General features: G+C 39.3%; 3 protein-coding genes across 3 annotated transcripts; 1 reads left to right on the top strand and 2 right to left on the bottom strand.

The window, feature by feature from the left end:
* Window positions 1–2298: 2298 nt before the first annotated feature.
* On the bottom strand, window positions 2299–4226 carry chtf8 (CTF8, chromosome transmission fidelity factor 8 homolog (S. cerevisiae)). The gene is made up of 3 exons (XM_072435711.1): window positions 4038–4226; window positions 3548–3671; window positions 2299–2590 (listed from the first exon to the last, which is right to left on the bottom strand). The coding sequence occupies exons 1-3, from the start codon at window positions 4055–4057 to the stop codon at window positions 2342–2344; spliced, it is 393 nt and encodes a 130-aa protein (XP_072291812.1). The 5' UTR covers window positions 4058–4226; the 3' UTR covers window positions 2299–2341.
* A 29-nt stretch (window positions 4227–4255) lies between these two features.
* On the top strand, window positions 4256–9843 carry utp4 (UTP4 small subunit processome component). Its single transcript, XM_072435712.1, has 16 exons — window positions 4256–4683; window positions 4845–5033; window positions 5110–5194; window positions 5331–5420; window positions 5523–5734; window positions 6692–6863; window positions 6943–7034; window positions 7110–7206; window positions 7286–7350; window positions 7658–7780; window positions 7865–8021; window positions 8438–8544; window positions 8629–8724; window positions 9034–9219; window positions 9293–9403; window positions 9478–9843. The coding sequence occupies exons 1-16, from the start codon at window positions 4525–4527 to the stop codon at window positions 9592–9594; spliced, it is 2058 nt and encodes a 685-aa protein (XP_072291813.1). The 5' UTR covers window positions 4256–4524; the 3' UTR covers window positions 9595–9843.
* Window positions 9844–10391: 548 nt separating this feature from the next.
* Window positions 10392–11702, bottom strand: il17c (interleukin 17c). Its single transcript, XM_072434421.1, has 3 exons — window positions 11670–11702; window positions 11347–11564; window positions 10392–10659 (listed from the first exon to the last, which is right to left on the bottom strand). The coding sequence occupies exons 1-3, from the start codon at window positions 11700–11702 to the stop codon at window positions 10392–10394; spliced, it is 519 nt and encodes a 172-aa protein (XP_072290522.1).
* Between the last annotated feature and the right edge of the window lie 1718 nt (window positions 11703–13420).

The raw sequence follows: 13420 nt of genomic DNA, 5'->3' as shown, positions 1-13420 counted from the left end.
GAGTATGTATTACAAACACTTTAAATATGTCAATTGTATAACTGCTTTTCATATAAACAGAATTGACCAATTACAAATTGCCAAACAAACTTAACAGTTTTAGATCATTTGTCAGGTTCTGAATGTATCTGTTAGTGAATTGAGCAATGCTCCAGATTCAATAAATGTTATTTATTTAGAGAATTTTAGAGATACATAATACAAATTATTGAAAATTGTTGTCAGTGCACTGCAGAAATAGTATGTTCATGTTGGTTGTAAATAATACCATACCACTGCTCATAATGTTAAAAACAAGGTACTATAACGCAATATTACATTATTAATTCATCCTGTAAAATACAGCCTAATTTACATCATGCATCAATGAGATCAGGCTGAGATCAACATCTCTCCACACTTTTTGTGTGTATTTTTAAAAATGTGTTACAGACAACATCTGCCAGCGTGAAAGTATTGAATATAGTTTAGTCTTATTTTACTTTTCAGCATTCCATTGATAATTGAGATATTCTTTTGGTGCTTTTAAGTCTGAATAAAAGCAGAAAAGTGTGCGTGTTCACGCATAATACATTAGTTATAGTGATAAATTGCAGTTGGTTGATGGCAGAGTTAAATTGAGCAAACATGCATATTTCTAACTTGTAGTAGTCATTGTAGCCATAGGAGTTTGTCTACTTCCCAATCCTGCATTGAGGAAATACTGTTGTGAATTTGCACAATTATCTGGTCAAATCTAGTTCTATGATTTGGGCGGTCCAGCATTTACAACACGTCATAGTGGCGCTGAGACACTACTGTAAAACATTTATCCCATGTTTGTTTTTACACATTGTCAATTTTATAAAAAGAAAGGTGCCAAATCCTGCTTTGTAGCAATACAATAATTTTTTTAAAGAACTGTTTGTGTCCTTTTTCAATCCATAATGTGAAATAATAGAGTTGAATGTGATATATGTACAAGCATGTATTGTGTAGCATCAGGTTTGAGTTTGACAGGGATTCACATCATATGAAAACAATAAGGGGGCCTGAGACTATAACCTCCTTGGTGACCAAGAGGTCACCAATGAACAAATAGTCTACACAGTCTACACACCATAAATGCAAGTCATTTTAGCATATCCTGTATATATTTTTAGTATTTCCCAATAAGGCTGAGTCAAAGAGGAAAGAGCTGCATATGCTAAATGTCAATGTATTCATGTCAAACTCATCTGAATCTGCTATGAAAGATTGGATTGTGTCTAAAAGTATTTTTATTGAGCCAGGGAATGTCCATTAGATGACCATCGCACGACCATGACACAGTGGCTTGCTATTTTCAAGAAAATATGACACTGCGAAAAGACTTGAGATTACCATTTTATGTATTTTTATGCATTTAGCTGAGGTTTTACTTTGCCTCACTGCAGCAAATGTATGTATGAATGAACTAATTTGTGTAAATGTGAAATCTACCAGTACTTATGTAGCACAAGAAGCCTGGAAATACTGTATCTGGTAGATATTTAATCTGTAATTTATCCAAATGCACAAGGATAAAAAAAAATGTATTCCATGTACTTTAACCACCTCTTCCAAGTAACTAAATTTGATCTGAATTTGCTGCTGTGCTGCTGCGTTCAGAGGAGGCTCAATCCACATGAATGGTTCCTTTACACAGTATGAACTAACAGGCAGGCTTTTCACTGCTGGGGTTACACCTCAACATGGGGCCCACCTTCATTAAACACATACTGTGAGCTCTAAAATGTTACATTTGTGTATAGGGAAATGCTCCATCTTTAAAGGCTAATAATTCCAACTTCGTACATGCGTTTGAAGCTCCATTCAGCTCAAAACAATTTGGCTTCAATTGCAGTGTTAATGAAAGAAAATATAAAACTAATACAATATTAATTGTGAACTATGTACCTTGTGGATTGGCCAGGGACAACACCTGTAATTGAGTAATGCAAGACAGACAAGTTTAATACCATACTGTGGAACATTCCAGGCAATAACATGCATGGAAACAATCATGTGACGGACTCTCTTCCAGAAGTTACGTGGTGCATGAATTTAAGAGGAGGTACTAAATATATTGCTCAGTGTTCTCTCTATTGTGTACAAATACTGTCATACTAAAAGAGAAGTTTTATTATTTTTGGGAGAAATGAATATGTTAATGGTCTTCAATATTCTAGTTATTTTCAAATGCAATAAAATATACAGTCTTACACTTAAATATTCACACAGTTTTGGCCCTACTAAAATTAACATCCATGACAGAATCTCTACAATGTCCATGTAGAACTTTCCTCAAAGGTTTTTAAATAAGAATCATGTCCGCTGGAGCTTACACCTTTTTAGGCACGTTGGTAATGATGGGTTTGGGCCGTGTTTTGAAGATAAGTTTCTTCTTGATCAAAGCGGTCACAGAGTAAGTGGTGGAGCTACGACCCTGTAGTTCCATCTCCATGGCTTCAGACTCATTAACCACGTCTGAGGAGTGTCCAGGGTGCTTGATCAGGACTGCAAACGGCTTCTCAAGTTTGACATGTTTGCCATACAGGATGTGATGGCCAACTATGAGCACTGGCACCCCCTGGTGGAAACAAGGTAAACAACAGATGTTGAGTTTTTGAACTTTCAGTATATCAGGCAGTTCTACATAAACGGCGGTAAAAGTGTATAATTGATAATAATAAGTGTTGTGCAACACCCTTAACATAATAGTTTAGAAATATCACCCAGACCTTGGACCGCCTCACCAACCCGGAAATGCAAACGGCTTGGTTTGATATTCGCCCCCACCCTTGCGAAGAGCAATCTGGCTCCCCCGCCCAACCCGTGACGTAGTCTCAGAGCGCGTGTGTGCCCCGCCCACCCGTGACGTAGTGTGTGCCCTACAGCTGTCTGCTCTGCAATGCGCAGCTCCGCGCCAGTGAGTGAGAAACGATAGAACTTCAGATCAACACTACTTTGAGACTAAATAAATCTGGTGTTTATTCTACAGCGTGCGCAGAACCTATCTATCTATCTATCTATCGGCAGGCGGGTGGAGAGGGGGGAAGGGGGGGGAGGGGGGATGATGACGCGTGCCTGTGGGTATGACGCGGTCTTGTAGACACCCCCCGTCAGTTTGGAGATTCGAGGAAAGGAGATAGTCTGTAATATAGCTAATCACTGCGGGAATCAATCAAAAAAACACTCTGGGTACATATATGAAGCACAAATAGCAATGTAAGAAGGTTAAAAGCTCTGAAAAGTCGATTTAGCATGTTATGGGACCTTTAAGATTGGACCCGAGAAGCCTTTTGTGATGGGGTGGTATGCAACGGGGTGGTGTTATTCGAACTAAAGTGGCCACAGTTCACTATATTGCTGGGAAGCACTTAGACACTGGCCAATATAATTAGTTGTAAAAAGTACAGTCCAATTTCCTTTAGTTGCATTTTAACAGTTTTGTGTGCATACTGTGTGCGTCTCCTGTTCAGACAACTAGAAATAGGCTGAGCTCGAAGTTCAGTATCCCCCACTGACTATATTTTGTGTCGCTCACCTCTTTGGTGTAAAGCAGATCTCCCATCACATTCCCTGTCAGGCCAGAGTTGTGGCGGGATACCACCTCCCCCTGCAGCTCCACCAGTAACCACTCAGGAGGTTTACTCCCATCCTCGCTGCATCTGGAAACGATGTTTCATGAAAAGTGTTAATACAGTATGTGGCATAAATAACAAGTATAGATGTGTTTGCCAGTGCTCTTTCAAGAAGGCATTTTCCATCCATAAGAGAGCAATACAAGTTTAATGTTCTTCTATGTCAACAGTGAGCTGGACAAATTGCAACACTGGAATTTCCCCATTGTGGGACAAATAAAGGCTTATCTTATCTTATTTCTGGTCTGGTAATAGCTTAATTCCAACATCCTAATTTTAATCTTACTTACAAATGTATGATTCAGTATGACTTATCTGTTATTTAGAAGTTATCATCTTATTCATGTTTGCCAAAAATAAGTAGTAGGCTTCCCATGTCAACAAAAATCTTACCTTACAACAATTTGAACCATTCCTGCCAAAGATGTCCCCTCTTGTTGTTGATGCTACTTTCGTCTATGTTTTGAATTGTCTACGCAACTACCGATTAACAAAAGCCTTCGATCACAGTTTAGACTAATTCGCAGGATCAAACGTCTTCATCCTGCCCATGATCCAAATTCGCGCCAGTTCCTTATTTTTCTACGTTATGACGTACTTCCGCTTTATTGGTTTCTTTCTCTTCCGGTTCAAATGTCCTGAACGTGGCTCCAGTGATGTTTTCTCGCATGTGGGACTTATAGTTTCATGGACTTATCTGTGGGGATTGAAGGAACTACTATAAATAAGTAAAAGTAAAAGCATGTATAGTAGAAATATTCAAACATTTATATTGCTGTCAAAGTTATTTTAACGAAGGTAGATTGAGGCGTAAACTCTAAACGGCGTTCACATTTGTAGCTTGAGTTCAGAAGTACCTGGCGTGTGTCCTGAGACAAAGATGGGTGAGTTCAAAGTGCACCGGGTCCGGTTCTTCGACTACATGCCCTGTGGGATCAGAGCCTTGGCGTTTAACCGGGACACGGGGCGGCTGGCCGTGGCCCGAGATCACGGGTCGGTGGAGCTCTTCAACTTCTCTGACAACTACTGCCAAGAAAAGGTAACGACACTTTCTCGCAGTTATTGTAGTCTATTAAAGTCTAAATTCATTGTGACTTAATTCCCATGATGTCACTATAGTGCATAAATCCCTAATGGAAACACTGACACTGCACCCATTGCTCTTATAACACATTTATAACACGTTTTTGTGTGTGCCAGGTCATCCCAGGACGGGACGGCCGGTCCATAGAGGCTCTGTGCTGGGTGGGCTCACGGCTATTTAGTGTCGGTTTGGATGGACTGATCACAGAATATGACTGGGATAACCTGAGACCCAAGTACACAGTGGAGGCCTATGGTGGACCAGTCTGGAGCATCAGCTGCAACCTCCAGGGGAACCTGCTAGCAGTCAGTGGAGTGGCTACCATGCACTCATTTAGGCTTTTAAACGTGTACTTTACTATACTGTGTATGTGTGTGTCAGGTTGGGTGTGAAGATGGGACAGTCAAAGTCTTTGAAATATTGGATGACAGAATTCAATTTCAAAGAAATCTGGACAGACAAAAAGGTAAGCTCAAAGTCCTACTGAAAATGCTATTATCAATTTCATGCCATTGATACCAAAATCTTAAATCTTCACAATTCAACTTTGGCTCTGCATTGCAATTGTAGAAAGACATAAAAATAACACAACTTATTCTTAGGTCGCATCATTTCTGTGAGCTGGCATCCATCTGGGACAAAGATTGCTGTTGGTATGATGGACATGATCAGAATATTTGATTTTGAAACAGGTTGGTAGACAATTGGTACTCAATGTAAATTATGGTCACTGCAATTCATAAATTATAAATTCTTAAAATGCTAAATAATAACCTGATTTTTTTCTTCTCAAGGTCATGCTACACACAGACTGCTGGTTGAGAGGGGCGTAGGTACCGCTAAGAACCGGGAGGTTGTGGTGTGGAGTCTGGCTTTTCTTTCTGATAACACTGTTGTCAGCGGCGACTCAGCAGGGAAAGTTCAGATCTGGGATGGTCTCACAGGAACACTGGTCAGGAGTCACGTCGTAACTAAATGGGATGTCCTTTCCTTGTCTGTTGCACATGTGAGTTAACTCTTTATTTGGAATATAGTAATGTATATTTTTTGTAGTAAAACTATTGACACCTATAGGCCTGTCATGATATATTTTATTGACGGGCTATATATATCGATATAAATATATATACTTATACTCTACTACTCTACTTATATCTAAAAAAGAAAACGAATCAACAATTAAAAGAACTTTAATAAACTGCTGTATCAGGTACAGTTTTTTAAAACTTGCTCAAGCCAATGTCTGGAATTTCAAAAGGTCTTTTGTATTATAATACATAATTTTCACACAATACCAATTAATTCTATCTGATATAGAATAATGTTTTTGAATTAATTTAATTATTGCTTTGTTTAATGTTTTGAAGTATATACAGAAGAATATAAAGCTGACAGGGGCTGTGTGAATTAGAATTTAGCTTTTGCACTGGTCAGAACACAGACACACCCTGGACTGTGACTGACTTGTCTCTGGCCAAAACCTGAATGTGGCCATGTGATCCAGCTGATTCATTGTTACATACAAAAACCCTTGCCCTTTATGCAGAGGAGGAAAAGCTGCTGCCCACAGACAGTGTAATGTAGCATGCTTAAAACGCACACATGCTCTAAATAAGAGGCATTTCTGTCTTCTCTAAGCACAAGTCTAAAAGTAAGAGAGGTGCGAGTCACAGGAGTAATACGTTTCTCTCAGAGCTCTAAATGAGTGAAAAACATCAATGTTGCAAAGCAATCGGTCTGTGCATCACTTCTTATTCGATAATGACAGACATCACGAGTCACGACTGATCTCCTGCACTGTTGAAGCGACAGCTGTAGCTCAGTCGCTTCGCCTTTGCTCTGTGAAATCTATCATCCGTGTAGCCAAACACTTACTCATTTATGGAGTCTCAAATATGTTTTTACCATATGTTGTCGATATAGTAATTATTGCATGATATTTCTCGACATGTGCCTTGTTCAGGATGAGAGCAGTCTTATAGCTGGGACGTCAGAAGGCACCGTGGTCCAGTTTCAGTTCCTCTTGTCCTCTGGGGAGCAACAGTACAAAGAATGGGTCAGAACTAGGACTTTAAAGAGCCACTCACATGATGTCCGTGCTTTGTTCCTAACTGATACAGCTATTATCTCTGGAGGTACTTGTGTATTTTCTATTAAAAAAAAGATCACATGTATAATTTTATTATATCTCAACATAATTTTAACCTTGCTTAGGTATGGACACCCAGTTGGTAGTGCGTCCTTTGTTGGATAAAGTTGAAAAGCACACAGCTGAGTCTGAAATGCGCAAAATGGTTTTCCCCCTTGTAAGTTTACCTTACTTCATGGCACACATACATCACAAACATTTGCTTATCAATTTTTTTATTTATTTTTTGTAGAAAAGTTTAGTTAGTTGTGCGAAGAAGGCTGGATTGCTACTTTTCCAATTTCCCGACTCTCTGGAGGTGTGGAGGCTTGGAGAGAGTGAGGGAAACGGTGAGGCATTTTATAACAGAAAAGCAAATATTGAGTTGTCTTATTAAACTTGATTTTATTGCCTGTCCGGTGTTATTAGGAAAACCTGGAGATCGCCTAGCAGTAAAGAGAAAACCAGAGAAGCTGATTCATCTAAAGCGGAAGGTGTGTAATGATAACAAGATTTGTTCACTCGACAAAGGAAAGCACAATCAACTAAAGGATTTATCCATTCTCTTGGCCCTCTCTGTACATTGAATACGTTTTATTTGTGTGATAATAATATTGCCCCAGACCTGTAAAACATTTGAATATGAGTGTATGAATGTGGTGCGTGCATGACTTATTGGTGGTGGTTGGAGTGTTGCCTTGCTTCAGTCAGTCAACCTCAGCGCAGTTGTGATTACCGTCTTTGAGCCATAATAAAAGCATTCTATAAATCAAATGATGACATGATTGTGGTGTCTTTTAGGGTGAGGATCATATCTGCTGCAGCGCTCTGTCTCCCTGTGGGAGCTGGCTGGCTTACTCGACCATCTCCAGTGTTCGACTCTACAGAGTACAACACAGTGGGAACAACATAAGCATAACCAAGGTGAACAATAAAACCCAAATAGTGTTACCGGAATTGTTATTCTTGATGTGGTGATACAACTGTTTGGCGTCCCTTTGTCTACAGATTTCCAAGCTCCCAAAAATCCTTAGCTCCGCCCACCAGCTCTGCTTCTCTGCTGATTCCACCAAACTCTTTGCCTCCTCCACCCAGTCCTCGGTCATTGTAACATCCATCTGTCAATCAGAGTGCAAATACCTTCACACTCTTCAACCAAAATCAGGCAAGTTCCGCAGCCTTTTGACCTCATTTGTTATTTAGTTAAACATTTTGTTTTAACCAGAGCTGTTGATTTGTCGATTTTTAAGAAATTCTCGTTTGACTAAAGGTGTGTAGAAGTAAACAGCATCTTTTTATGAGTAAGGGAGATTTAAGTCGAAATGCTAGATATCTCAGTCAATGCGGTTTCCTTTCTGCTGTTGGAAAAGAAAAACTTTATAATGCCAATAAAATACTGTCTACTAATAAAAATCTTTGTCAACTAAAACACCATAGACCAATTAATGGACTGAACGTTTTACAGCCCTAGTTTCAACGCAAGCCCATATGCTGTTTAAATGAACACACTGCAAAATATAACATGCAATACTCTAATAATAATATTCATACTTTTTTGATACGTTGTATTATGTAATCCAGGCTCTCGACAGCCGGCCCATCTCTTGGCTCCCAGTGATGATGGGAAATGGCTTGCTACAGCCAACACAGACTATGAGGTCCACGTGTATAACCTCAACAAGCTAAAGGTATCCAAAACATTTTACACTAAAAACTGAACATTTTAACCCCTTTGAGACTGTGAAAGTTTCAAAACCAAATGTTTTGTTTAGCTCCACTGCACAGTTCCAGCGTACGGCTCCTGTCCCACAGCAATTGCCATTCATCCAGTGACCAACAACCTTGTGATTGTGCATGCTGACAAGCAGGTATGCAGCCCATAAATAAACCTCTTTTCTATTGCAATTTGAAACAAAATGTATCTTTTTGAATGAGAAAAGTCCTCAAAATGGGAAGATGAAGCCCATTAACCATTAGTACAAATTTCAAAAACGTTTGTGAGTGTGATTTATTTCCTTCTATTTGATTATTACATCAACCTAATATTTTACCTATAAACCCAACCATCCACTAAAATGTTATTACGTTATGAAACATTGCACTATTGTGATTTGATCATCACTTCAGATTTGAGTTGGTTTGTGTTTTTACTTTTTTACACTTTATTTTATGTCCAGGTGTTTGAGTTCTCTTTGGGGCAGAAAGAGTACACTGACTGGAGCAGAAAGTTGCAGAAACAAGGACTGCACCCACTTTGGTTGGAGCGAGACACACCCATCAGCCACATCGCCTTCAACCCTAAAAACCCCAGCCACATCATCATGCAAGACATCTACATGTTATGTGTCATAGACCAAAGTTTGGTACGTATGCCATAGCTAGGGCATTGCTCCTCTTCATCAATGTTTATAGACTGACTGTCTCTTTTGGATTTAGCCTCTCCCAGACCTCAGAACAAGGTTTTACAACCAGACGAGTCTCAAGGATCTCCCAGAGTCCCAGAGGGTCCGGTACAGCCACGCATTTAAGATCTGTAAAGGTTTTCAGGTAATCTCCCATCTTTAGATCCCCGTTGTTTCATTTCAGTGGCATGTATGGTTAATATGTTTTTGTGTCCAAAGGATGTCCTGAGTGTAAACGCACTGGAAGACCAGTCACTGGTGATAGTAGAGCGCCCCCTGTTGGATATTCTGTCCCAGCTACCCGCTCCTGTTCTGCGGAAAAAGTTTGCAACATAGTCTTAATTGTAGTACCTACATAGTAATTTTGTTTGTTAAAATACACATTATTATTCAGTCCATACCAGCATTGTTAAGTTAAGTTGGATTGCCATTGAATTTCTTAGTTTTTTTTCTCCTCGCAGTTTTGTATACCGTGTAATGTAAACTGTTTTTTTTTTTTAATGATTTGATAGGCAAATCACTTTGTCATGACTGAGGATATTTTACAATAAAAACTGATGGCAAATGCATTGGTCCACCACAAGATGGAAGCAGATGTGTAGTTTTGATCAAGCCTCTGCTTAAATGTGATTGAACCTCTCACTTGAGTGACTGCAGATGCGCGAATGAAAGTTGGTAGGGACAAATGAATCAATCCAGTTTAAAGTCAAATACATTTTTATTGGCTTCACAGAAGCTCTACTGTGAAGTTAAAGACTTACAATTATTACAAAAACAAATACATCAACTATAAACAAATAAATATATAATTTACTATTAAATATTAAATATTAGAGATATAATAAAACTAGCCAATGTTTTCAACATGAAAACATTTAACGCCTACAAACGGCATAGTCATAAATAATAAACCTAATAATAGGCTGTAAGTGTCTCTAAGTAAGTTTGGTGAAAGTGGTCTCTAGACAATTCCTTTCTCTGGTTTTAGTGTTGGTGTTTTGTGTTGTTAAAGCAACTTGTAGACTGTGTCTGGAGACCTGTGAAAGCTGACACTTCAGAGTAAGTACATTCTTGAGAACTGAGTGCATTTTAAAACAAACGCAACAGATTGTGCAGCTGCTAAACAGCAGTGATTATGGAGCCATTATTACAATGGGCTGCACACAGGTGCAGGCTACAGTCACGTCCTTATTGACTGGTTTCAGACTGTATCTCGTCCCATTTCCCCTGTGCCCCTCACACAGTTCCCTCTTCAGAAACAAGCGGCTCTGGATCACAGGAGCAGAGCTGTAGCTGCTGCTCTCATAAGGCTCGTCTTCATCATCTAGGAGAATGCATCCCGAACACAGACATTTGGCCTCGTAATAGGTGGAGGGGAAGTGCCCAGGCATCTGTTTCTGCCTAAACAAGCAAGGACATCAAATATTCATCAATGATCATGTGTTATTATTTATGAATTGTGATTCTGTTTAATGTTTTCATGCTGGAAACATGATACCAACACATTTAAAAAAACTTCAGCACATTGTTATATCCTTTTTTATGTATGGAACCAATAAAGTTCCTCATTGTCCTCGCATGTCCAACTTCTGCTTTGTATAAACAGGTTGTTTTGTTTTATGAGATCATTATTAGATCAAGATCATGTGTCAACAAATAATTTCCAAAATACTGAATAAAATAGCACGGTCTATACAGTGGGGTTTTCCCTATTTTATTAGGTGTGGCTTATTTTAGTGCGTCAGGAAGCAGGCAGTAATATTTCTACCACTGTTTATTTTGTAGACCAGTTAAGTACCAATTATCTACTGTAAAGTTACAGGTTTGGGTGTAGCTTTTTATTGTCCCTGTCGGGAAATGCCAATATCTGCTTTGATATGGCCAATTTCATATTATTATCACAATTGTCAATTGTAGGTTTTAGATTGCTATTTACATATTTTTACTAATTCTTCAGTGTGACTTCTTAAAACTATCAGATTTAAGGGGGTAAAAATACATCTAAATAAAGACTATATTTATTAAGTAATTATGTAAATGTAAAATTCTAACAAAAGTTGTGTACTGTATGTTATGAGGGGAACTTACACATAGGCCCAGGGGGAGATGGAGCGGCCCTTCAGAGTCTTATCCTTCTCGTACAGATCCAGGGGGCAGCTGCTGGGTGCACTTGAGGCCTGGGTGGGGAAGGCAGGCTGGTGATAATGGCTCTGGAGCTTCTTTCTGGCTGCATTTTCCAAGTTTTCTTCATCATAGCAGGCATGTACACACATACACACTGCAAGGCTCAGCAGAAACACAAAGACCTGTGGACAAAATGTGGATGTTATTAGTTATTAGTATCCGTTAAAATGTTTTGGAGAAGGGTTAGAAGCTTTGTAGGAAGATTGAACCCTCTGAATAGAACAAACCTGCTCTTCTCCACTCACCTGTTTGAGCTCCATCTTGTCAGTTAACGTGTGTCCGTTAGTGTCTTCTCTCGGCTCTTCTGCTCTTTTTGCACATCGCTCTCTTTTATTTGAACACTCGGGAAAAACCATCAAGGAAACGGAAAAGCATTTAGTTCCTTTCAAAGAGCGCGCCTGGCCCGACCGACACGCGCACGCACCTGTTCGCGCGCGCGCACGCCCACCTGTGCCCGGGCCAAAGACTCCGCGGTGACGTCACCTGTGGCACCCTGCCGTTTAGCGCACCGGGCACACCCTCAATTTACGTCATCCACAGAGGACGTAACGGTAGTTCCAAAAAGTAGAAGGTAGCCTACTGAGAGTGCATTGGACCAGTTCCCAGGGCCACTGTTCCCAGAGTGCAATCAAACAAGCTCTATGCATGAACAAAGGGACATTTTACTGACAGAAAGAAGATTTTGCTTTCCTTTTTCTTTTACCAGTCCACACACAGGTATTGTTACATCATCAGACACATTGAATGGGCCAATATACTTGCTTAAATAATGCAATATGGGCTACTTATTTAAATTAGCATACATACAGCATATTTGCACTGTGATTTCACTGTCAAATAATGTAATATATTTCTCTAAATCCTGTTGACAAAGTTCCATGTTTGCATGTGCCACTGCTGGATAATAAATGGCCATAATGCATATCAGAATCAGAATGAGAATCAGAGTAAAGTTTATTGCCATTTGTCAATGAACAGGATTCATAAGATGACAGGATGACATAAGAACAAACATCAAACACTGAACAATGAATACAAAAACAATGGACAATAAATACCTACCGGGTATAAAAAATAGGTAAGTAGACTTAAAAATAGACATGATATGTACATAAAAAAAAATATGTAGTGCAATAACAAGTGAACAGTGCAAAGTGCTTAGGAAGTGTTCATGAATACAACGGCAGAGGGAAAGAAACTGTTCCTATGACACATTCACACTCCTGTCTATTTCTCCAAACATAATCTTTTGGTCACATTTTATGAACTTAATTTTAGATTCTCCCTGTACAACACTTGACAGACTATAATCCAAGATCTTTAGCAATTAATTGATAAAGAAATTAAAAGTTGGAGGCTCTTGACCTTTTAATATGTAGCCTATTGATACAGTGAATCATATTCTCTTGTGTAAATGAGTGGCACATGAGAATTCCCAGATTAGTGGAGATTGTGTGCATTGCGTCACCTGGGTAGTGTGACTACAGGCATAAAGCCCAGAGGGTTCAGAGCCTAAAATAGCTCAGGTGTAGGATGTGGGGTTATTTTTAGCTCTGGGTTGGTCTAGAAGAAGCAGAAGAAGCTTTTGAATTATCGGGTCAAATGAGATCATGTGACAGGGGCAGCTCCCCGTGCGTCTCTCATGAGGCCTATTGCAACAAATGCCAAATTAAAGTGTCAGCTATTCCCGTTTTATGCACGGTTCACGGTAATGACAGCAAATACAGCAAAGGAATGTAAACTCACTCGCTTACGTTTGGATTTTTGAAAGAGGAAGTCACAATGACGTCTCTGTCAAAAGTGCTTAATCCAATGGAACAATAGCAGGCATTTATCCTGTCTAGTTTTACTTGTGTATTGGGCCATGAATTGTACTGTAAGTTTGAATGAAATGTAACAACAACAACATGCCTTATGTTAACCTCGTATTACATAACTGCACTGCATCATCCTAACCTGACGTCATATTGTGTTGTCA

This window comes from Eucyclogobius newberryi, unplaced genomic scaffold (genome assembly GCF_026437365.1).
Source record: "Eucyclogobius newberryi isolate DKJ021-1_F unplaced genomic scaffold, fEucNew1.0.hap1 SCAF_7, whole genome shotgun sequence".
NCBI lineage: Eukaryota > Metazoa > Chordata > Actinopteri > Gobiiformes > Gobiidae > Eucyclogobius > Eucyclogobius newberryi.
The sequence above is the reverse complement of the archived record's forward strand: the minus strand, read 5'-3'. Positions and strand labels throughout refer to the sequence as shown.